This window comes from Choloepus didactylus, chromosome 1 (genome assembly GCF_015220235.1).
Source record: "Choloepus didactylus isolate mChoDid1 chromosome 1, mChoDid1.pri, whole genome shotgun sequence".
Classification (NCBI taxonomy): Eukaryota; Metazoa; Chordata; class Mammalia; order Pilosa; family Megalonychidae; genus Choloepus; species Choloepus didactylus.
Window position 1 is genome coordinate 20045840 of NC_051307.1, and position 25729 is coordinate 20071568.

Below are 25729 nucleotides of genomic sequence, written 5' to 3' on the forward strand. Positions count from 1 at the left end.
CCACTCCATGATATCTTTAACCGAGAAATTCTTTTGTTTGTCTTTTAAATTGACACCTCTAAATTGTATAAATATTCAAAAATATTACATATATGGATAGCATGATCATGCTGCTATGGATATATGAAGACAGGGAGTATTTCAGGATATATTCAGTATCCTCATATGCTCTTACCAGGTTAATCATGCTATCAATACACAATAATATTTTGTATTAAAAATTTTTTAATTTTAAAAAAAGGACAAACCAAAAAAATTTAGTGTTCAGTATTCCAGGCAATAAAAGGATATCAGGGTGTCACTTTGGCCTCTAGCTCTTGCAAGCTTTGTCTTCACCCCAAACTGACATAACTCAGAAACTCTTTGAGTTCCCCAACTCTGCATAAAAGCATTAAAGAGCAAGATAGATTTTTTTTTAAGCGGGGTGGGGTGGGGGGGCTCCTTAATCCCACTTGAAGGGGGAAATATATCGCACAACTCACCAAAACATTGTAAAATAATCCCATTAGATCTTCCTGCTGCCCTAAGGCCCACTTCTAAGCATTGCTTCCAAGGCTTCCTATCTGAGGCTCCCTCCATTCTGCACCCAAATTGCTCTCCTTCCCCTTCCCAAATTTCTCCCCAGGCAACTTCAAATTCCTTTATAATCCTGAGCCATTCACCACTAACCCTGAACATCACTAAGCAAATCAAAGGGTCCTTAGAAGATAGATGATGTGCACATTGAATGTTCACCCCAGCCCAGGAAACTCAAAGAATTTGTTTTAAACAGATCCATTTCTCATTCCAGCAAGAATTCTGGTGAATAAAAGTATTAAGATATTTTGATTTTATATCTTGTATAAAAAGCAGAAGTATAGAATAATGAGATGTGCTGTTCTGTATGACAGAGAGATTACACTCACTACTTAATGTGTTTGTATATATGTATGTATGTGTCATCATAAGGTCCTCACCAGAGGTGATTCACTTTAACCTTCTTATAACCTTCCAAAATCAGTGCTCACTGAATAAATGTCTTTGCCTGAGGAAACAGATTCCTAAAATTCAAGCATAAGGATCAGGTTTCCAATTTAAAAATGGAGTTACCACCAGGCTTAAGTAATGAGTGTTTAAAACACTGGCACTCATGAATTAATCTGCTGTAAATGGGTTTAGATTACATTTAACACATATTCAAGTTAAAAACTAAAAAAACAATTTCACATAATGCGTATGGTAATGAGATGAAAACCACCTAATAACTTCTTGGAAGAAAAGCAACACTGTTTCATTTCTCAGTACTTGATTTTGATGATTTTTGTTGGAGAGATTTTCATAGTTATAATAACCATGTTGGGAATGCATAAGTGATAATTAAACTCTTCATATTGATAGTGAATTTCTTTACCCATCCGGAGAAGAAAATGTCCTCCTTATTGTCTCCATAATTAAACTGCATCCTCCCACACGTTGTATATTTATTTATCCCATGCTCTTGCTTTTAAAATGAAATATTGCACTCCAAAGAAAAGGAATCCAAAAGATACTTGGTTTGACAAAGAAAAGTTGGAGGTATCCTTAATTTGCCTTAATTAATAATGTGCTAGAGCACAAATTCTGTGGCTTCAGATGCACTAACTGTGATGGCATCATCTGCTCTACAACACAGCAAGTTCTAAGGACGTTAAATTAAGACATTCCCACAGTCTCTGGCCAACTATGAAACACGTTTTCCAAGACACAGATTGGGGTTTGGATGAGGTCAGAGATGAGAAGAGGGCACTTCCTCTCACCCCCTTCCCTCCATCTCCACCTCCTCCAGCTGCTCCTGAGGGATGGAGCTTGCAAGGGCTTTAAATTACAGGGCAATGCGAGTGAGCCGACTATCTCTGGTATCCACCCCAATCAACAGGACCGATTTAACAAGATGAAGTAAGAGAGAAACCGCAGGGTCCTGTTCCAAGAATTCCACACTGAACCACTCCATACCACTGCTGCTTTCTGCCCAAGCCATCAGCTCAGAGCAAGCTCCTCCCAAAATGGATTCAATCCTCTGGAAAGGGCCCCGTGGGAAAGGGCAAGCCAAGCAACGGTCTCCCAGGGGCAAAGCCAGCTTGAGCATTCCCCTTTTCTGCTTGGCTGCTTCGAATCCGACTGACCCCATCAACTACAAAAATGTAAGAATTTAGTTTTCCTATCCCAGCTTCCCACACAGTTGATACACTTAGGAAGCTAAACACGCTGTGGTTCCCGAACAGACTTTTTTTATTCCTTGATTCTTGGTGTTACCTTTATTTTGGAGGACCCTGAGGTGGTCTGGTTTAAATTTATGTTGCAGTTTCATGTCTCAAAATTAACAAACACTAAGAGGAAAAACATAGTCCATGCTAATTGCAATATGTTGGAAACTCTGTTATCTTAGCATTTTAAATAATTTAAAACTATTTTAAAACTTGACACTTCTATAGCATCCACATTATGGTCAAAGTCAGCACTAGTAATTATATAGTATACCTTATATATAACATGGAGTAGTGTATATACAAGTCATTTCCACTGATGTAAGCAATAAAGAAAAAAAAAAATCAGTGTCTCAAACTCTTCCAACAAGGCATATGCTCATGAGCACCACAAGTGAACTTCTAAAAAAAAAAAAATTACGTGTTTATTATAAAGCTCCGAGGTGTCTACTTATGATTTCTGTGTGGTCACAGCAGTCAAAGAACAAGCGAAAGAGATTTCATTACTTGTGAGTGGGAGAAAATGGCGGACTTTTCAGTGCTTTTGCTGGGACTACTTCCCAATAGGAATTCTGGATGGTAAAGAGCAATGTGACAGAGCCCTGGAATGCTGAAGCTTCTTCATTGTCTACTGTTTTCATTTCCCAGATATCAGGCCATATATTATAATGCAAGACCTAAAACATCTCTGGGAGACTGCTCGGATAACAAGATATTATGGTACACAATTGAAGCTATGAAATTGTTTATTTGTGGAGTTGACATCAGTTTCCGGACTCACCAGACTCTGTCTGAGAAAAGGCAAGTTCAGTGTGTACCACAGGGACACCTGTCACTGTCATCTCAGATGAGATGGGAGAACTTTAGGATGAGACACAGCCATTGCTCAATTTGGTTAAAAACATGGTCAAATTGTTTTTTAAACTTTGTTCTAAATGCATTGGCTTTATGACAAGAAGAAGGCATCAGAACCTCCATCCCTAAACCAAAATCCAAACTGATGCTTCTTTTATTTCATTTTACACTATGAAGATAAATTGCTTCTTCTTAAATATTTCTTTCAATAAACGATTTCACTAGGCAAGGAATTTAACATTGTGCAATTATTTTGCCAATCACCGGGCTAGATCTACTCACTATCATATTTAATTTCCTCAATATTCCCTGTGAGCAAGATATTGTTATCTCCAGTTTATGGTTCAGAAAGGTGAGGCTTAGGGAGAATAAACATTCCACAGATCATGCAACTACTAAGTATTTGAGCTGAGCTCTACAACCAGGCCAGTCTAGGGCCAACGTCCACACTCCAGGTCATTATAATTCCCGTAATAAGCTTATTACAATTGAGCCATTAGCATGTCCTCTACCTAATTATAAAAACATAGTTGTCACTCCAATTCCATTAGTACAACATTATGGCAAAGCTTTGAATCATCTATAGAGCAAACCATAGCAACATGGTTAGCCTATAAAACAGTTTTTATCCCGACCCAATTCTTGGAATTATTAAAGGATTCCACCATCCTTCAGGATGGAGAGGGAGGTAAGTCGTCATCTTTTTTTTTTCCAAGAAGAAGGGAACTGAGATCTAAAGAAAAGTAATGATTTTCATTCATTGTTAGAAGTAAAAATAGACCTCCTTTCTTCTAACCCTATGCTCTAAACTAGCTCCACCAAACACTGCCTCTGATGGGCAAGGAGGATTTAGAAACCTAGTCCCAGGAAAGGAATCTGCACAAAATAGAATCAAGGCCCAAAGCCCATAAATGAACATTATAAAGAGATGCTCATTTTAACACCTACCTTACCCTAAGGGCTCTTGCCCAACATTTTGCATTAATAGAGACATCAAGAGAAATGTTTGTCACTGCTATTCTTACACAAGGCTTTTTTTGGCTTCTGTGAAAATAGAAGCACCATGAATTACAAGCTCAAACATGCCCACATTCTTGGCAAAGCAAGGGAAAAATCTTGGGGGTCAAATTGGTGATGGTGTATCTACCAAACAGACACTTTATAGCTGTGTGTTATAAATACAAACACCTAAATGGATGTGTAATGGATATCAGAATGTCAGAACAGATTTACGAGGTTGTTCCACAACCACATTATGGCAACCTTGCGAATCAAGAAAATAAGGTCTTCACCTATCAAAGCAATTTAAGCTGTCCATCAGCTCCATGAAGGGTTTAAGGGAAAGAAGACTCCCTACATTTGGAATAAAAGATCTGAGATCAGAGATTCCTTAGCTGAAACAAATTTATTTAGCCCAAAATTTGACCTCGGATTTCTCATCTGTAAAATAAAAATATTGTAATTAGCATACAGAATTGCTGCAAGGATCTCATGAGATCTTATGGGGGAAATTGACTGTAGATATGCAATTGCATTGGCAAGATTTAAATCTGAGGATACACAGAAAGTGGGGTTGGCAATAATCACCTGGCATAATTTTTCACTAGATAAGTTTTTATGGCTCCAGAAGAGATAATCACGAGTCGGTTCATCCTGAAGCAAATAGTGACAACCAGAAGGCACTTCATGCACCGTTGTAACCTAACTTTTGTTCTTCCATGGAGGATTATGATGGGCAGGAAAATTCCAAGAGCCATTACTCTGTGATGACAGTGCATAAGTCTAACTGTAAAGATGTCCGTATAATAGATTGTTACGTTTGGATATAAAGCATTTTCATTGTTTCCAATAGAGACTTCCTACTGTAGCAGGACTTAAATTTAAATGCTTATGCTGTGCATGGAGACAAGAATCTACTTTAGCTTAATCCTCACTGCCTTGTTTTTAATCACATCCTAAAGTGTAAAATAAAGATGTTAGACAACAGCCTTAGACAGAGGCAACTAGGCCTAACCAAATAGCTTGCCAAGTGGTAAAAGTCTGTAACAAACTTGATCATACCCTTCACCCAACCAACAAACACTTAATTAAATGTCTTTATTTAATACTGGTCATGCTCTTTCTGTTGATGAAGGGGTAAAGCAATACCATAATTTAAGGGGGAAAAAAAGAATCAAAACCAATGAGGCAAAATAAACCAGAGACAAAGGGACAGATATTGTATGATTTCTCTTAAATGAAATAACTAGAAGGTGCAAAGTCAAAGAGAGAGGTTACCCCAGGTATGTGGGCAGAAAGGCGGAATGGGAAGTTAATTCTTCGTGGGTGTATAGTTTCTGTTTGGGGAGATGGAAAATTTTTGTAGTGGACGTGGTGACTGTAGCACAATTGATACCACTGAATTGTCTACTTGAAAGTGGTTAAAATGGGAAATTTTATATTGTATATATTTTACCACAATAAAAAAAATACAAAATCAGTTGCAGGAATTAAAAAAAAAATTAAGCCAATGGGGCGGGGTGGGAAGGGACCTCGAGACAGAAACCACTCTCTCAGCTGCCTAACTTGCTAAGGATCAGTGAAGACAAAATAATCTCATTGGACTAAAATAATTAAATAGGCTTAATTTCTAAGGTATGTCAAATGGCATTAAAGCTATAAAATTTTTCAAATGGACCTAGTGATGCTTTAGCAGAAAATTTCCAGGGTTGCTATGAGTCCAGTGGAGAATGACCCACAAGTCAGGGAAGACCAGTAAAGTTCCCAAAGGGAAAAAATTCATTAGTATCTAAAAGTGGAATCAATCCTTCATAATTTGACAGGTAACGAGAACCGGAAAGTGCTTTTACTGTTTTATTCTCAAAACATGTTTACTCCTTGTTTTCATCTAACTGACAATAAATGACAACAAAATAGCTTTGAGATGGCAGTAAAACAAAGGAAAAAACTGTGATGGGGAAAACATCCTTATTATTTTACAATCCCCAGCTCCACCAGAAGCACAAACAACATGGGCTGTGTGAGCATGCCAGAGGGAAAAGCAGTAAGAGCTGAATTGCTCTCCATGGTGAAAAGGAGAGATATTGGGGGAGGGTGGTGAGATATCAGGAACCATGAGATTGGGGAACAGGGGGAGAGGGACAAAAGATGACTAACAGCTGAAGAAAATATTTAAGGGGAGACAGAGTTGTCCTTTGACAGTTGTGTAATGATCAGTGCAACTCTCCCACATCCTAGAAAATCGTCAGCAAAAATCTACATAACAGAAGTTGCTCTGTGGGAGGGCTTTCTGTTGGAGGGCTAGTAGAACACCCTCCCCTGCCACAGAGGTGAGAATGAGGGACCCTCCAAAACGCTGCTCAACCTGAGTTGATTTTTAGAGGCTGCCCCACCAGTGGAGCACCAGCTCTTCAAATCTAACCCGTTTGCTTCCAGGCTTTTACTCAGGGCACTGGGCACTGAGATAAGGCCTGGAACAAACCAAAAGGGACACCCATCATGGGTTGCACAAGAGTTCATTCTTGGTTCTTCATACATCTGTCAAGGATCCCCAACCAAAATGCAGTCAGGACACCAGGCACACCCACAAATGGGCAGAGCTGCTACGTACAGGGTAATAGGGAATGTTAGAGTCCTTTGGGAAGTGGAGGTGGCAGACTCCTCCTCTTCAATATTCAGGGATTAAAAAAGGGGATGACCAAGCAGAACATCTGTGCACAATATTTAAGACCCCTATTAGACTCCTTTAACGTCTGGCTGCAGTTAAGTGCTCAAATGAACTGTTGACCCAAAGCCAGTGTTCAGGTATTTTAGGCAGAACCTCTTCCCAAAGCCATTTTTGCTTAGAATTGCCATATATCATCTAAAGAAAATTTAAATGTCATAAATTAGCTCCTTTCTAATAATTCTAGTATAGAAAAATGGGTTATCTATTGATAGATTATCCATAAACTATGTGCACACAGTATTTTTCTCATAAGTCAAACCAGTTTTCAGAAGGTTTAACTATAAATAATCATAGTCTATTAACAGTTGTCAGAGAACTGGAGAGGGGGTGGGGGTAGAAAAAGGAAGATTATCTAGAAGTCTTGACAAGCATGACAAATCTCCACAGAGTCTATTTGTTAAATTACTAAACCAAACCAGGGCCAAACTGGAATGGCCCAGAGATAGCGAAAGCAAAGACTACCAGGGACCAGCCCTTTTCCCAGGCTCCAGAACTTCTTAAAAATAGGAGCTAGTTTACACTATAAGCTCCTGACATCCTGGTTTCATAACCGGATATCAGCCAGGGACATTCCATGAGGGCTTCAGCCTGACTTTGGAACTCCAGACATGCAAACGATGATGACTTGAAAGCCCCTCCACTGTAAGCCATTCCTCAGGTCACTGTGCTTTGTGAAACTGAGGAGGAAAGAAGAGAGATTTTAGGGGATTCCTTACCTGGAGGTGCTGGTCTAGTTCTGGAAAGACCAGAGGAATGGTGTCTTCAGGGGGTGTCTCATCTAAAACATGAAAACAAAATGACTTGTCACTACAGAGCCTCTCTCTCATGACAGCTGTCCTGCCGTAACCATCCTTGGACTTGCATAGTTAAACCATCAGCACATACTGCTTCAGTTATTTTCATCACCTCCGTTAGGGACAGATAGCATGCTGAGACCTTTTTTGCTCATTTTCAGGACAAATACAAGCACAGCAAGCTTAGTCAGCCTGACCAAAATTTTGTAAACAAATATCAGAATTCCCAAACGTTCACTCTGGTAGCTGTCCAGTGAGAGGGATGGTTTGCCTTTCAATGTGCCCACATTAGCCAAAACCCAAAAATATGGTTTGCAGGAAAGTGCCTTAACAAGGTTGCTGATGAGGTAGCCAAAATAATCTCAAAGGAACAGAAAAACACATTCATGTGTTTGTTCTCCTCTGAATGACTACAAGTGTCACAGCAGGCTTTGATGGTTTTGCCCACTGCTCTTACCACAAACCACCACTAACAAGAGTTCATCAGAATGTCATCAACCAAAACCTCATCTTAGTTCTTGGTTGTAGTGGGCAACAGGCAGCAACCCAAATGTGGGGTTTCTCATCAGGTGTTTCTTACCAGTCACAGAACAACCTCAGGCAGAATTCAGAGCCTCTATGCAGGGGAGCCTCAGCCCAAGGTGAGGCATGACATCTCTGCCCTCAGCTGCATACAAGGTCTTCTGAGTCAGTACTTAAATAGAATGACTGGCAATAGGTAGGTGTCACTGGATCAAGAAATGCAGTTCTTAGAAGCATCAAAGAAAACCTGACAGAAGTCTGGCCTAAAATATCCCAGTCACCCAATCACTTCCAGAATATGCTGCTGACCCAGCCTTGGTCCTAAATGGTGGCTTCCTTGTCACCAAAACCTCCATTTCTCTGGGTGGACTCTGGCTCTGAGAAGGTCCACGGCCATCCATTTCCAGTCCCCTCCATGTAGACTACACCTACCCAGTCATATGGCTATGACAATAAAACAAAAATATAAGCTAAAAGAAATTAAATTACAATAAGGGAAGATAACTGTTTTTATGCTCCCACCACCATCAGCAAATTTATTTATAAAATTTGGTTGATGTTCTATTTGAACAAGAGAAAGTGATACAGGCTGTGCACAATGCAGAAACAAGTATCTGCTCCCTAGTTATTGACAGAAGAGTCTGGAAAAAACAAAACACGGAGATTACATTTCTTTGGAGGCACCAAAGTTACTAACTAGAAAGATAATTCAAATAATAACAGTATTAGCCTCTACCAGATACCTCAAGAATCAAGTAACTTCATGGCCTCCGGAATATTTTAATCAAGGGTAGTATAATAACTCTCCCCTATAAAAGTAGCTTAAGAAAAGAAAATTGCATCACCAAATCTGATTCCGTTGTGTACCTGTACCTGTATGGATGGATGACCACAGTTTCACTGAATCTATTTAGCTTCATAGAACAAATAGAAACTGAAAAGATGCTTGCCACAAGCTGGAGGACTGCCTTAAGGAGAAAAAGTTGATTCCATCCCCAGGTCCTTTCCATGTTCTCTTTCTACTCAGAGGAAAGGTGACAGATTGTGCCACCCAGTCATTTACAAAGAATTGGACAAAAGACAGAAATGTTCACTTGTCAGCCCCAACCCTTTAAAGGTAGTCTTAATTATAAAAAACTATACTTTCTAAAACTGGTTTTGGTCTTATGTGCATTTAAGTTTACTTCATTGCAATTTCAAAAACCCAGACGTCACAACAAATTTAGCTTGTTGGGTTTAAGGCCAAAAGAATTTGGCACAGGTAAATGGGAACATAGTATACTTTGGCATCCCAACCCTAATAAGCATAGAGGAGCAGGCACTAGTTGGAAGGAGAAATTGCTTCTGTAATAATACTAGAGTAGACTGGGCATTCTAGAATTCTAGGAGTCAGCCAGGAATGCAATTCAGGACTTCCTGAGATTTAATCTGCCTCACTCCCTGTGAAATCACACTCCATCCTGCTTAATTATAAAAAAGGAAAAAAGTTATCCATTTGCTTTACTATTTAGTTTGCAACTCTGATGTAAATAGCAAATACCTGGTATGAACCAGAATTAATGAGGTCCATTATGGAAATCTAAGTCATTATTTATAGTCATAACACGTACAGCACATACAGATAAAGGCTGATATTTTTGCAGATAAATAAAGGCTGAAGATTGGGTTCCTTGAGTTGAAATTAAAAGTATAATTGATTGACAGAGAAACAAACATATAATGGATGTTTCAGAGAGACCAGTAAAATAAAAGTAAGACTTCTGTTAAAGAAGGGATCAAGTTGGATTAATCCAAGTAGGAAATGGCAGTGGAAATAAGAAACCCAAAGGCAGATGTAAAGAGACTACGGAGTTTGAAAGCCAGTTCAGTATTTCACTACTCAATGCCATCTGGTTTAGCTGGCATCCCAGCCAGCCAGAAATTTCAAGCTTGCGAAGCTGCTTACAAAGCTGCCTTAAGTTGATGTGTGGTGTGTTTACTTTTAAACAGTGAATGCCTTCTTTGACTAGTTTTAAAAATAGGCAAAAATTCTAAAAGCAGAATGATGAATCACAGGATTGGGCCAAAAGGAAAGAAGGAAAATGACTCAGGCAGACGAGTAGCACAGCTGTTCCACAAACATTTGGCCAAATCGTTGTAAAACATTTTGACAGTGATATTGGATCGGGGTTCCTGAGAGCAGTTAAGTCTGTTTTGACAATTCCAGAAGCACAAAGCAGATTGTACAGTAGCTGGGCAAAAGACCCTCTTTCCCTGCATCCCAGACCACAAATTTGGCTTTTTTAAAAAAGGAACAGTTGCCAAATGTGTTTATAATGTGACAAAATCACAATGCAAGTATACTTTTATTAAAATTCATGTATTTACCAAATATTCATTGGAATCCTAATATGCACAAGGCAGGGACTGAGACACTATACTAAATTGGCAAGTAATTTCATCACGGTATTTAATGCATCCAGGAAGTAATTAACAGGCTTCCTTTTCAAAATGGCACTGAGGACTTAATGGACCAAGAAAAGATAGCTGAAGGGATTTTTTTTAAGGATGAAATATAAAGGAAAGAATTAAAAAGGAAATGTTTTAATAAGCAGATGTTCGCTGCCTGTTTTGCAAACACAAAGTGACTAAGTCAATAGCATTCGAAATAGAACTTTCTTATTGGTATCCCAACCATTAAGACATACCACAGTACATTTTACAATGGGCTTGTCTCAGCATCTATTGAGCAGCTGTTGGGTTGCTTTTGCAGTTATTTTGTTTTCAGATTTCTTTAAAATACCTTCTCTCTGTCTCTCAATGACTCGGGTAAGTGGGACACATTGGGTCTGTAATCTAAACCCTCTCTGTTATTTAGCAATGAGAGCTATGCAACCAGAGTTGTCAGAGAACGCTGATGCTGGAAGGGGCTAAGCCATTGCCCAGTCCAGTCCCCTGGGAGTAGAGCTAAGGACAAGAGCCCTGAGACATGAAAGGAGCCACCCAAGACTTCACGACTAGAGGCCATGGTAGATCAAGGGGTTAGGTAGCATGGCTCACCTCTTTCTACCACACCACTCTACTCTTCTTTATCTCCCAGCCTAGGGGTTTCCAGACTTTTGTATTTCATCAACCAGTAAAATTTCCCCCAAAATAATAGGAATCATACCTTCGAGTGTCCAATTTTTGATTTGGCTAGTGAAGATGGTTAAAAGAAAACAACTACCATGTGCCATCATTATCTTTTTATAAAACCCAAATGGTAGGATGATCATAATTTTAAAATGATGACAAAGCTGTCACATTGGATAAGTTTAACTTGATAGACAAAACAAGCACACACACATACACACAAAACCTGACTACCATGTCCTTATTTCTTTCAATTCACAGTAGGGAGGTGAAAAATTCATCAAAGCCAGACCAGGTCTGCTGACCAACATTTGAGAACCACTGTTCTAGATAACGTCTTACCCAGACTGTGGAGTCAATTGCCTCCCCCTCCCATTGTGCTCACCATCACAGACATAGTTGGGGTCTAGGCCAGGAAACCCTAAGTCCCCAGTAGAAACACTTTAGGTTTCAGTGCAGAGAAGACCTAGAAGAGGGAGAAGCCATACTCAGAGAACATTTCCAAGCCTCACCCCTCTCCCAACCGGGACCTTAAAAGGCTGCCTGGCCCAAGATTCACTCAGGCTGTCCACATTCCCTGCAGACAGCGCTAGCTTCGTGGGCATGAGACCTCAGGGCCAATGCTCAGAAGGCTGCCGCCCTTGGCTTAATGCTCTGCTCCTGCCATCAAGAAATTCTTACTAATTTTTGAACAAGGGTCCCTGCATTTTCACTTTGCACTGGGCCCTGCAAATTTTGTATCTGGTCCTGCCTGTAGAACAACATCTGAGTGCTGTGTGTCCTGAAGGCTGTCCTGCAGAGCACCAGGGACAAACCGATGCTTAAGAAGCAAGCATTTAGAGAATTCAAAGATGGCGGTTGGTAGTGACCACAGAGGCAGTGGCGGCTCCGGAGAAGCCTGAGGGAGCAAGAGCCACAGGTGACATGAACTATAAGCCACCCTCTTCCCAGGAATCTCTAGAGAGAATCTGACTTTAAGCCAATTAGGTTTTATACTCAAAGGACAAGTCCTTTCTGGTTGATATGTGTTGTTTTAAAGAATGTATAGGTTTTGGCAGGAGAAGCAAAAAGCTATCAACCACCTGGGGGAAAAGAAAACAGACTTTATTTCCATATGAATTTTTCCACAAATTTATCCTAACAATTGTCAATTTTAAAGCGTAAATTTCCAACAGATAAATTCATCTTTCCTAAAAATAGAAAACTTAAGGGTAAACTTAAATTTATTCAACTCATTTATTCACATACATACACATAAATTTAACAAATGATGGTTAAAAGTGAACCAAGTACATTCTCCTACATAATCTTTGGCTGACCTTCACCATTGTGTGACATCGAATAGACATGCTGTGCATATTTTTGCCTCATTTCCAGAGTTCTTTCACAAAAAGATCTTCTAAAAGAAATTAGAATGTACATGGCAAAATTCTACTTCAAGATGTTTCCACAGTCAACTTCCAGTTTCAATCCTATCGCTTTGTCACACTTGTAGAAACAGCTTATGCTTTTGTACATCTCTATCTCTTATGAACTATTTAATTCTCTATTGCTTACCCTAAATTCCAGAAGTTAAATTTTAATCTCTGTAAAACACTTCAACAAAAAATAAAAGAAGGAATACGTCAACACTTGCACAGAAAGCCGTGGAGAACACAGTGAAATACTGAAATATATGATTTCGCTATTGTGTTAAAGAAATGTTTTAAATTTTATAAATATATTCACAGGGGATTGAATTATGTACCCCAATGGGTGCAAACCAATTTTAAAGGTAATCTTTTAAAGATTTTATTGGAGTTAAGATGTGGCTCATCTGAATGAGGGTGGACCTTCATCCAGATTACTGGGGTCCTTTACAAGAGAAGAAATTCAGACATAGTCATAGAAAGCCATGAGGAGGAGCTGGAAGATGGAAGTCAGTGGAAACCCAGAAAAGAAAGGAGAGACATGACCAGGTGAGAGAAAAGCCAAGGAACTCCAAGAATTGCCAGCAGCCAGCACCAGCACCAGAAGTCTACAGATTTTCAGGAGAAAGCAAGCCTTGCTGATGCCTCAATTTTGGACTTCTCTTATCCTTAAAACTGTGAGCCAATTAATTCCCATTGTTTAAGCCAACCCATTGTATGGCATTTGTCAGAGCAGCCAGGCAAACCAAGACTCGCTGTAAAACATTTATGAGTAAATTCAAAGTTGTTTTCTTATCACACACACACAAAAGAGGATTTAGGCAGTGACTACAGTGCTAAGGCTCATACAAAACTTTCCTAGGAACAATTTGTCCATTGTGATGGTTAATTTTATGGTGTCCAATTGTTTGATCAAGCAAGTACTGGTTTGATTGTTACTGTGAGGGTACTGCATGGATGGATTAACATCTATATTCAGTAGATTGCATCTATGGCTGATAGCATCTACAAGCAACAAAGGAGATTGCCCTCAGCAAAGAGAGAGTCTCCTCATCCAATCTGTTGGAGATCTCAAAGACAGAACTGGGTTTTACAAAAGTCAGAAAGGAGAATTCCTGCTTCTTCTTCAGCCAACCAGCCTTTCCTGGAGAATTCAATCTCACCTTCATCAGAGTTTCCAATTTACAGCCTGCCCTATGAAACTTGGACTTGCCAATCCCCATGGTCATGTGCACCAATTCCTAAAATAAATATAAATATATCATGTCTGTTCTGTTTCTCTGGAGAACCTGTCACACCCATGAAGGCTCCCAGTCACTAAGAACATGACAGGTCAATGCAACATTCAGTAGACAGACATGAGTCTGAATCTCAGCTTGGCCTCTTTCTAACTGTGTGTCTATGAAAGACTAATGTAATCTTCTTGAGACTCAGTTTCCTCCTTGAAAAATGGGCATGGTAATACCTGTCTCAGAAACTTGCTATCAGTAAGGGAAAGCCTATGTCAACCACTTAGCCTAAAACTCAGCACACAGGAAATAATCAGCAACAATAATGAATGCTCAATATAATTGAGTTTCCTTTCCATTCCTTTTTACCATAAATCTGGCCAAAGGGGTAAGATGGAGGTAAGGGAAGCTCTGTGTGTGTGTGCGCGCGTGTGTGTGCGTGTGTGTGTGTGTGTGTGCGTGTGTGTTTAGGCATGGTGGGTGGGAGGATTTTTCTTTATCATCTGGATAATACAAAGAGAGCAAGCAAAGTCAAGGTCAATGATGCTAATTGCTTAGTTTTCCCATGCCAGTTAAGGGAGATTTCCCTAGTGTGGTTATAACCTCTTCATTTAAATCTGACTTTAGGAAGGATTTCCCCTTCATTTCCCTATCAAAGCAAACACTTTCTATAGGAAATATTATAAAAATTTCAACTATGCATAAATGATCTTTGACTATTTCCATTTTAAATCTAAGCCAAGATTAATATTTAATTTTTAGAAATGAAATAAGAATATAAGGCTGCCAACCAACATCACTAATATGTAAAAAAAATTTAAGTTCTAGATACCTAAGATCTTGTTAGAGCATCATATAATGAGCGCTTTTGTTTTAAACTTTGATTCCTACTTGTTAAACATTAGAGATGTGAACTTTAATACATGTTAGATTTTCAGGGCCCATAAAAGTAAAAGTATAAATATAGATAAGGATGTGAATACACATATAGATTTGGCACAACACCTAGCAGATTGCCAATTCTTTATAACTAATAATGAACATGTTATCTTAAGCAGTATCTAAAATTTCAGGAAAACAAGAGTAGGAATCAATAGATCAGATGAGGTTTCTCTGCAAGAAGAGATCAGTTTCAGTTTAAGGACACTTTTTACATTCTTTGGAACTACTCAACCAGTCACTATTATTGTAGCTATGACTTTGTGAGTCCTCTTCATTTAGTCTTTTGGAAGAATATGTCGATTTATTTAGCTGATAACATCACTCTTTCAGAAATATTTGGTCAGGACCAAGCTCCAAGAAAGGCCTGTTGGAAGTATATTTATTACGCAGCACATCACTGAATAAAATTTACCTCTCCTTTTCTTCTTTCCTACTCTACAAAAGAACTAACCCTACTCCACCATTTTCCACAACCATCGCAGAAGCTATTTGCTATCAGGAACATTCCTGTTTCTCTCCCATTACACACACCCTACCTCTAAATGGGTAATGGAGTAAAAAGAGCCCTGAAGACCTGCTATTGATTAACTGCTTGATTTGGGGCACATTGCTTACTGTCTCTGAACCAGTATTTCCACATCTGTAAAATGGATGTAAAAGCACATTCCTGCAGTCATTGCAGTTTCAAGTTGATGAGATGAGACATCACATGGATACCCAATAAACATCTACTTCCTTTCTGTTGTACCCTGCATGCTGAGCCACCTTTAAAGGTCACAATTGGGATGAAGTGTAACTTCCGAGAGTCCAAGAAGGGCTCTTTTTTCTCTCAAATTCCTTTCTACCAAGTTGGCTGGTGTCTGAAATTCCAGTTGAAACTTTATCCCTCAACTTCCTCCTCAGTCCTCTGTGGATACAGGGGAAGAAAAACCTGAGAGAGATTAAAAGGCAAACCTCAATATTCATTTACAGGTTGGTGTGAATGAGGTTTTCCAGAGAAATGTTTTGTGGAGAAAAGGGATTGAGAACATGGAAAGAAGAGAGTGCAGGAATGCTTGGAACCCCAAAGATAGAGAAGGGAAAAGTACCAAATGTAGAAAAAGTCGAAGGAAAGAAACAATGACCAGGGACCTCTCACCTACACCACCATTTTGCTGAGAGCCAGTTATGCATGTATACACAAAAAAGACATTCACACAATTTCCAGCTTGTTTAATTAAGTTCAAGGAAGGCTATTTCAGCTACTCAACATAACTCCCACTGCCATCACAAAATACACTGATATTTGACAAGAAAATAGTATTGCTTTAAAAGAGACAACAATGGAATGAGTTCTGGATTTTTCTTAACTAAATGTCATATGATTAATTCATGGCCAGATATGAAAAAGCCTAATAGCTTGAAAGAATTTTTAAAAACAAAATTTTGAAAACTACTAGCTTGGGCTGAAATCAGCATCCTTGACCCTTCCTAAATAAAAACTGAAAGAAAAAAAAAAGCCTGAAAAAAAAATCAAAGATCTAAATTTACATGAGAGCTGCCAGATGCCAGATTCTAGCTCCCCTGAAGATAAAGAAAACTCTCAAGTAATTAACATGAAATCCACAATTCATTCCAACTCTAAATTCTCGCTAATTGGAGAAGTGCCAGTGATTCTCTAATATCCCAAGAGGTGGGATTCCTATTTCTCTTTGCACATTTTTATCGGGAGAACCCACTTTATAAAGGTCCCAGTTTAGGAAATTAACTCTTCTGAATTCCCAGTTTAGAAGTAACACCGATTATATTATTAGCTAATTAAGGGGAAGCATTGTGCAGCCAGAATTACAATTACCTAAGTATTATTTAAGGAAGGGTTCTGATGATAGGCTTCAAATGGTGATTGTATTTTTTTTTATATAACTTTTTATTGTGGTAACATATATACAACTCAAAAATTCCCATTTTAACCACGTTCAAATGTACATTTCAATGGTACGGTGATTCTGTGTTAAAGTGCTATATATTTTTTTCAAACACATGCTTCCTTCCTTCAAGCCCCTGAAGGTCCGTGGTCTATTTGGGGTCTTGTGGCTCATTCTGCTATCAATGAACAATGACCAGCTCCCCATTTTCCAAGGCCAGTCTGTCATCAGGTCCTTTCACTCCTTCCTTCAAAATGCCCCCTGGAGTCAGTCATCCTTTTTCTTCTCTAATCCAGGCTCTCATCACTCTGTCTCTGTGCCATTATAAAAAGCCTCTTCCGTGCTCTCATCTCTCCACATTCCAGACTATTCCATCATTTGAACATTTACCGTTTTCATCATATGACTCCCTTACTCCAGAATTTTTTGATGTTCTCCTCCCCGACCAAGTCCAAACTCTTTTGTTGAACTTTTAAAGTAGGTTTGGTAATTCTAGTCCACTGCTATCTAAACTGAGATCCTTTGTGCAAGGCACTAACACAGTGTCTGGCTCAAAGCATGGCTCAGTAAAGAGAATTTTAATGATCCACAGCTCAGCCCTTGGTTCTACTTGACTATAGTTTTAGTTTCCTGAATATACCATGTTCCTTCCTGACTCTTATATTTTTGCCCCTGCTTTCTGTTTGGAGGTAAAAGGAAGTGGATTTATTAAAAGACGTGTAACCCCCTTTTTGTGCCTGGCACCCAGAAATGTCATTTTTCCTACATTGGCTTTCTACCAGCCTTCAAGCTCAGCTTGATTATCACCTCTTCCAAGAAGCTGTTCCCAACTGCTCCAGTGACATGGATGTTTTCTTCCTCAAATCTCTTTGCCTTTGTAAAACCTGAGGGAGGGATCATGTCATACTCCTCTTTTGCATATCCCACCCACCTTTGGCAGGGTGCTGAAAACATACAAATTAAATAAAGGCAGCTAATTGACCAGAGGAGAAAACAGTGGTACCCACAATCCCCCAGCTACACAACTAGTCCCTAAACATTTCTATGTCCATTGTACTATCAACTCTACTCTGACATCAAGTAGAAGTGTGAGTTGCAGTGAGACATACAATGACTTAGTGGTTTACATTTTCCTTAATATTTTAGAATAAATGTTCATAATTACAGGGACCAGTTGAGTGCTTAATTTGTGTCACGCACTATGCTAAACGCTTTGTTTATATACTGTGGTAATGTGTGGCCTGAGCAAAACAGGCCTGCAGATCTTTCGTGCACAGCAGTCTGCATGACCTAGGCAGCTAAATGTTTAACCTATTGTCTTTCTAAGCCAGTAAAGAGAAAAAGGGTAAATTGACCTTAAAATGTAACTTTATGCAAGCAGGCAGGAAGTGAGAGGCTCTTAGTCTCACAAAAAGAGCAAAATGTAATTGTTCAAGTGTTATTCTAGTCCTTCTTGCACCACCCCCCAGGTCAAAGTAACCTGTTCCTGCATCTATGCTCCCCCAACCCTTAGGAGGGCCTTTGTCTTACAACCTTATAAAAGGCTTTCTGCCCTTTTTCATCGCTCACTAGGTCGTCTTCCCTGTGAACGCGATGCCTGCCTGGCGTGAGAGAGCCATAATGATCTCTCCATGACTTCTCACCCTGTAAGTAAGCCCTGAATAAAAGTTCATGTATCAGAAAATGCTCGTTATCTTCTTTGGCCTCTAGACTGGCATGGCCCTCTTGGGCTGCGACATATATGCTACCATTTAATTCTTAAAACAACCCTGTGAGTTAATACTCAACACACCTTACAGGAAACTGAAATTCAGCAAGATGGAGTGACTCACCCACCATCATACAATTAGAAATGGTGATAGGCCTCAAGAACATAATTCTATGACTTGGAAGCCCTGTGTCCTTAACCTGTCCATTCTCACCTCGAGAAAATATGTGAAAAGAATACTCAGTCCTAACATGACTGGAGGGAATGAGGCACTAAATTAAGTTCATAAGAAATGGGCAGGTCAATATTAACAGGCAAAGATATCTCCTTTTCTCAGGGACTCTGCTCACTCATCAACAATAAATCCCAACACTTTAGAATTACTCTCCCAAAAGTCCAGCTAACTTTCCCCATATACCAGGAAAGTTTAGGATGTGTTCTTTTGTTTTCGCCTGAAATATGTGGTCTGGAGGCCACATACACTGGAATTCAAAAGGCATGTACAGCGGGTATGATGACAAGTGTTGCTCCTTATTCAAGAATTCAGAGGGTGTGTCCCCAAATATCTGGAAAGCATCTTTCTGTGCACTCACAACCTCTTGTGCACACAAATATTGCACTAATATCCAATTCAGTGGCTCCCAAACTTGCTTGATCTTAAGGTTCTTGCAGCATGCTTATCAAAAATACAGATTCCTGGGCCCTGACCAGGGCCTGCTTAACCAGGATATACAGGAGTGGGACCTTAGAATATGTATTTTTGATGGATATGCTCAGGCAAGTTTGAGAAACACTGTATTCCAGCTCCTGTCTTAGATTCTGCAGTTAGGTGCCCTTTCTAGATATATGGAGATGCAGCGATAATAAGATTAAAATGTTTAATTTTGGTAGGTTCTTCATAAGGCTTCATTAACATCTTTTTTGTGGGGCTGGAGAGTAGGAATGCTTGAAATAAATGACAACCTCTTTTTGAAGCTACCATATTAAAAGACGTAAATTTCAAAATTCTTAGGAAATTTGAAAGAGAAGAGAAAGAGACTGGAACAAATCAGTCTAAATCAATTGATGAAAAACAATGTAAAAGCTCTCAGTCAGGGACCAAGTGAGTTCAAACACTGGCAGCAAATTAACTACATGTTGTACAACTTGTCCTTCACGGCAGCCAGAAAGTCAAGATTCATCACTCCATAGTTTGTCTCTGTACATAAATAAAATTCTGTTCATTTATTATTTCTCTAATCCAAAATGATGATGTATTGATATTGCTTGGAATAAACAGTCTTTACACACCAAAATTTTCTTCATAAGGCTGTTAATTATAACTGGACTTTCCCACTCATGTGGAACATGAGCAAAAGGAAGGAAATGATGCCTCCTCCTTCTCTCTGGATTTGGGGTTTATGAGTATCTGTCTTGAGAGCCAACCACTCAAGCACTGACTAGTCCTCAAAATCTTGCATTTATTAAATGCATAAAAACAGGAGTTGCTTTTCTTCTTCCTTCTAAGAGAAGCAGCTTGGAATAATGGGTTTAAACCATAACTCCATTCCTTACTAACAGTGGGAGCTCTCACCTCACCATCGCTGTAAATGGGAATCCTGATGCCTTGCATGACTTTAAGGATCAGAAATAATATACATGAATGCCTAACACAAAAGAGAAATACGATTAATGGCAACTGTCATTTCTAGGATGAGATGGATTGGTTTCTCTATTGGGAGGATTCCCCACACTACCGTTTTTCAGAAGAACCTTGAGTAGGAATATAAAACAGGAAGAGCATTGGAAGAATAGAGATGAAGAGTCAAGCTTGGCTTCTCCCTGCTCCAAAACTATCCTCCACCGAGGGCCACACAACCCAGAAAATCCCAGGGTACATGTGTCACCCATAGAATGACTTGGTGCAGTAAACCCACGCCTGAATTGGTTGTGCAGTGTCAGACTCCACAGAGCCCTGCTCTTTATTTTGCATTATTTAGGGATGGACACATCCCTTTTAAAAGCATCACCCCTACCCAAGCATTGTAGTATGATTACATTGATGATAATGATAAATAGATAGACAGACCGACCAATCCAAGGTTTAAATGGTAATACTGTTTAAGCATTGGATTTTAACAGATGACATTAGACTGAGAGAAATGGCCATCATCAGAAAAAAGATCTAAGCCTTCCAAGCCCTGCCTTCCTTGCGGCTGTCACCTCCGACCACATGAGGTCCCTGTTCAGAGGTGGTGTGATCCAATATGTGTGTTAAGAGGTCACTGCGGGGAGCAATGACGAAGGGCTCTAAGTATGGCAGCCTCACCTCAGATCTTACTATTTTGAGAGGCTCCTCCTCACCTGTCCCATTCATCACTCCAGCTGAAGTCTGTTTATTTAGCCAGAAGTGTGGGAGCACCAAGTGAGAAACCAGCCTTTCGAACTTATGCTTCAGCAAATGCCGCTGGAACTGGGACAGTGATATTTTTATGTTACCTAACCAACTGTTAGCTCTTAATAAACGTTTCCTCATGCAGTTTTCACAATGATACACTTTGCTATCATTAGAAATTGTTAAGTCTCCGCAGATTTTATAAAAAAAGAAGGCTAAAATGGGGAAAGAAAAAGAAATGAAGAAAAATGTGCTAAAGCAACTAAAGAACTGAAGGTAGGGGGAAGTGTCATCAGAGGCATTTTCCAGAAGCCACCCTCTACCAAGCCATGACGAAAAAGTCACACTCCCCATCAGGAGGCCATGCCAGACATGCATTCTTAAATGTCCTTTATAGAGCCAGAAATAATGATGGTGAGACAGTGGGAAGACAGGGAGGCAGCCCTTTCCCTGAGAGCAAACCGTACCTGAGGGGTCATTGAGGCTGAAGGCGATGCGTACAGGCTTATCCACAGGCACCCTGGCTGTGCTGATCATGTGGGCACCTGAGCCTTGGTCTTCTCCTGGGTCTTCCAGCTGCAGAAGAGAGAGCTACTGTCAAGCTACCCAACCTCATCTCTCTGACCACTCAGAGGCCCCGGGAAATTAGAGGGGAAAGTTAGCAAGCACTGCTTTCTTATTTTTAAGCTACTCCTAATGCTGAACTTCCTTTCCCTACATAATTTTTTTCTGGCTTATTAGAAAAAAATCAACTTGGCTGCTTTGGCAATATACATGGAGACTGGGGCCAAAGTCTCCACCCACCTTGCTCTTTCAGCATCCCTTCCCACACTGTCCAGTTCTATCCAGCCTCTACAAGAGCTGTATGGAGTTTTATTTTTAATTGAGGGGGATGAAGAAGAGCTGTCATCTTAATAGGGTACCAGACAGTTTCAGATTAGACTAACGTTTCATGCTTAAAAGCCTAAATTGGATCTGAATTATTGATCTGGGCATGGTCAAGAATGAGGATCATGCAATCATGTAAAGAATATCAAAAGCTATCAAAAATTTCCCACAGTTGCATTATGAATATTATGTACTTTAAATATCTGGTTACCTTTAAATCTATCAAACATGCCAAAGGTGCACATCTCAAACATTCTAAGGTTGCACATCTTAAATTATGATGCAAGCAAAAGACAAAATATTCTATTGATGTTCTACCCCCTCTGCGAAGTTATTATTTAATTAATAAACTAAGACAGGATGAAGGGGAAAGCATCCAACAGATAAAGTGGGTCTGGCTGGGCAAAAATGCATGCATATTTGGTTTTGATAACAAGAATTCAATCCAAAAACATTTTAATGAAGATGTATTTGATAATTCAAAGGTCACGAAGACTAAGAAAATATATTGTTATAAATACATTTATTTAACTTTTCTATTTTTAGTCATGCTTCTCCTAAACCCTCTACTTTCCTTCTCATGCAGACGGTAAACCAAAAAAAAAAAAAAAAAAAAACACTGAATGTATTTTAAAGTACAATGTCTCTAAAATGCCAAAATATAAATCATCTCTTTAGCCATCCTTGGCAAGATTCTGGGAACTGCTTTAGCAGGACATTTTCTCATGGCAGGGTTTCTGACTCTTTCCCATAACTTTTCTCTATTTAAAAATAGCATCAAGAACACTGAACTTTTTTTTACAATTATTTATAGAGCTAAAGTCAATGAATATGTGTGTGTGTGTATTTATACATACATATGGAAATCATCTAACCAATATAAGGAAAGAGAATAAGCTAATATTAAACACCTACTATAACTTGGAGAAAAACCAGCAACTATTTATCACCAAGTTAGAATCACATGTGGTCCATTCATTTAGTGCTGCAAATAGCAATGAACAGTAAAGACTCCACTATTGATGCTATGCAATCCTAAGTGAGAAACAAACAGTAACAAGAAATATTTAGTTTAAGAAAAGGGCAATATAAAATCACTGTTATTTGACTCAGGATTTGTTTTATCTTCGCTCTGACGCACCCTTCTGCATAGTGTCATCTGCTTAAAATCAAACCCTTCATTAGCCACCTGCTCCTGGGGAATACAATGGACCATCTCAAATTTAACAAAACAATAAAAATCCCCTTAAATTCATAGCTAAAAGGAAAAATCTCATTGTTACACATTGTGCAGTCACCCAGCATTTTATCATAACATCTCAGGATGGAAAGCTGCATTCCTCTTTTGGCACCATCTCCCAACCTTTTCCTGCATCAAGAAATAAAGCACAAGAGGTGGAAATTTGCCTTCAGGATTTTGTGAATAAATCTCTAATGTGGTTTCCAGCTAAGGAAATGGAATCGATAAACACAGCTAATCAGAACCCTTCCCCTGCTCACAAAAGGGAACATCTGTTCGCCCAAGACGATGGCGGCACCGTTGGGTGAACTTTTGAGTTCCGCGCGGAGCTGACCACACCACCCCTCGACCGACTTGCCTGTTCATCACATCGCCTGGGGAAACTGGCCGCTGGTTCCTTCTCTGCGGCTGTAACAGAGCTTTGGTTAATTTGCTGGTGCACCGAGCGTTTAGTTTGGTTTGCACACCTGTTGCCTTACCTCACTTAGTTGAGTGTCTGCACTTGTGTAATCCAGGGCCAGCCACTGCCTTGGCCAGTCGTTGCCTTTGTGGAGTAAAGATTCAGTAAGAGACCAGGCTGCACCTGCTGCATAGCAGCCACTGACAATCTGAGGAGCAGAAGCAGCTGTCAGGGCTGCACGCTGCTACCTGCTCTTCCCCGGACTCCGACGTCCCACGGGACCTCCCCGTTCCGCTTTCCTCCACAAGCCCTCTCTCCTTTCCTTGCCTCTCCACCAGCCAGGATGTGTTGTCATGCTTCTAGAAAAAGCAAGAGCAAAAGAAAACCCTCCTCCTGTCAGAGGCATTGATAAACAGCAAGTCGTGGAGAGTCCAAATGTTTTAATTCATTAGTCCTGGCAAACCTAAAATACAAACAGACTTGCTTCACAAGACAGGAATGTCTTCAGCATGACCCAATCGGTGTCTGTGTCTATTCCAGCAAACTGGCAAAGATAGCATGACTCCAGTCAGCAAAAATGTCGGCCGCTCCAATCAGCTCAGCTAGACGCAGCCAACTCGGACAAGCCACAAGTAGGCTCTCGGATGATATCAGCGATGATCCTGGTTAAGAACGTGAGGTTTGAGGTTGAGCTACTGATGGGCTTGATGACTTGATCCCATCTATGAAGGCAACCAGTTGCAAAAAGAATCAATGGTAAATAGGAATGGAACATAAGGATCTCTCACCCTTTTAAACAGCTAGAAACTTGAATGTCAGTAATACTTAAAAACAAATGGACAATGATACTGGGGCTAAGTAATTAAAAATAAATGAAAGGACGTAGCAGGTTTCTTTGAACTAATGAATGGAAAGCTAATATACACAGAAAAAAAGCCATATGGATATAAATCTGTTTACATTTCTAAGTGCAAATCTTTCCAGGAATTGTTACTGTTTCAATGTTATTTTATGATTAGTATCACCTTACATACTGCATTATAATTTTTCAAATGAAACTCTTATCCATTATCTCATTTTCGTCTTCCCAACATTCCTATAAAATAGTCATGGTCAGTATTGTCATCCCTATTGACAGATGAGCAAAACTGAAGCTCAGACAATTTAAGTAACAGACTCTAAAATTACCATTAAGGAAATCCTTTAATTTGACATATGTGTTCCAATTTCTATAAAAATTTAGATGTGAGCCTCTTAGGGAGCGGATAAATTTCCTTTAATATTCTTGATTATATGGCAAATAACATTTAATTTACATTTCAACACTTTCATCTTTCCAAAGAATATAACCTAGATAGGTACCGGGTTTTCTAATTTTTAGTTCATGCTATTTCCACTACACAAGGATGCATTCTGTAGTAAAGATTTAATTTACTTATTTAAGAATAAGCCTGGCTTTCAGCTTTTGGCTTGCAGGAGGCAAAGATATAACTTTTGGTCTAGTGTCCAGGTTCATCTGACACCAGGTGCCTCCACCATGACACCCAAGTTCAACTCCAAGGAGATCCAAGTTGTGCATCTGCTTTGTGTCCAGGGAGAAATGGATGTCATACCTGTACTTAACTGCTTTTCGAACTGGCTCCCTGGTCTGCCTCCAGAAAAGCTGGTGATGACATCAACATTGCCAAGGCAAGTGGTGACTGGAAGGGTCTGGATTATGGTGCAATTGGTCTTTCAGAATGGACAGACCCTAAGTGAGATAGCACCTTCCATCTCTGCCTTCATCATAAAGACCTAGAAATAGAAAGCAGCAGTTACACATTAAACACAATGGAAATATTGCCTTTTATGACATTGTCAATAGCACCTGACAGGTGTGGCATAGGTCTGTAGCCAGAGAACTCTCCATAATTGTTAAAGGAATCCTGGGGATCGCCCAGTCTATGGGCTGCAGTGGTGAAAGCTGCCATTCTCACATCAGAGATGACATCAACAGTGGGGCAATGGATGCCCAAGTGGTTGAGAGCTACAAAGGGAAATATCTCATTAAAGGATAGATTGACAACAGTAAGAAAGGAACACAAAGAGTACATCTAAATAGTCTAAATGTGCTCTTTCTGAGTTATTATTTAACAATAATAATATTTACTAGTTCTTCTGTTCCCAAAGGAGCAATGATGTGTTTCTTGGCTCTTTATCCAAACACTTTCAAGGCAGTAACAAATCTGAAACCCAAGTGAAATCCCTTCCCATGACTGAAACCCAAAATAACTAAGTGGTATTTTAAGAATTCAATAGAATTATGCTAATTTAGTCCAGAAAGTATATGTGTAGGTACATCAAAATATTAAGAGTTTGTCTCTAGGTAGTAGCAGTATCTATAATTTATATTTTTTTTCTTTTC

General features: G+C 39.5%; 1 protein-coding gene across 1 annotated transcript in view; it reads right to left on the reverse strand.

Moving 5' to 3' along the window:
• Positions 1-25026, reverse strand: part of MAP3K7CL (MAP3K7 C-terminal like) — a 39692-nt gene extending 14666 nt beyond the window's left edge. Inside the window, exons 1-4 of the mRNA XM_037832804.1 lie at positions 24939-25026; positions 23405-24047; positions 21265-21373; positions 7521-7582 (exon numbers count right to left, since the gene is read on the reverse strand). Of these exons, the coding sequence (XP_037688732.1) occupies positions 7521-7582; positions 21265-21334 (132 nt within the window). The 5' untranslated portion in view covers positions 21335-21373; positions 23405-24047; positions 24939-25026. The remainder of the gene's footprint in view (positions 1-7520; positions 7583-21264; positions 21374-23404; positions 24048-24938) is intronic.
• Between the last annotated feature and the right edge of the window lie 703 nt (positions 25027-25729).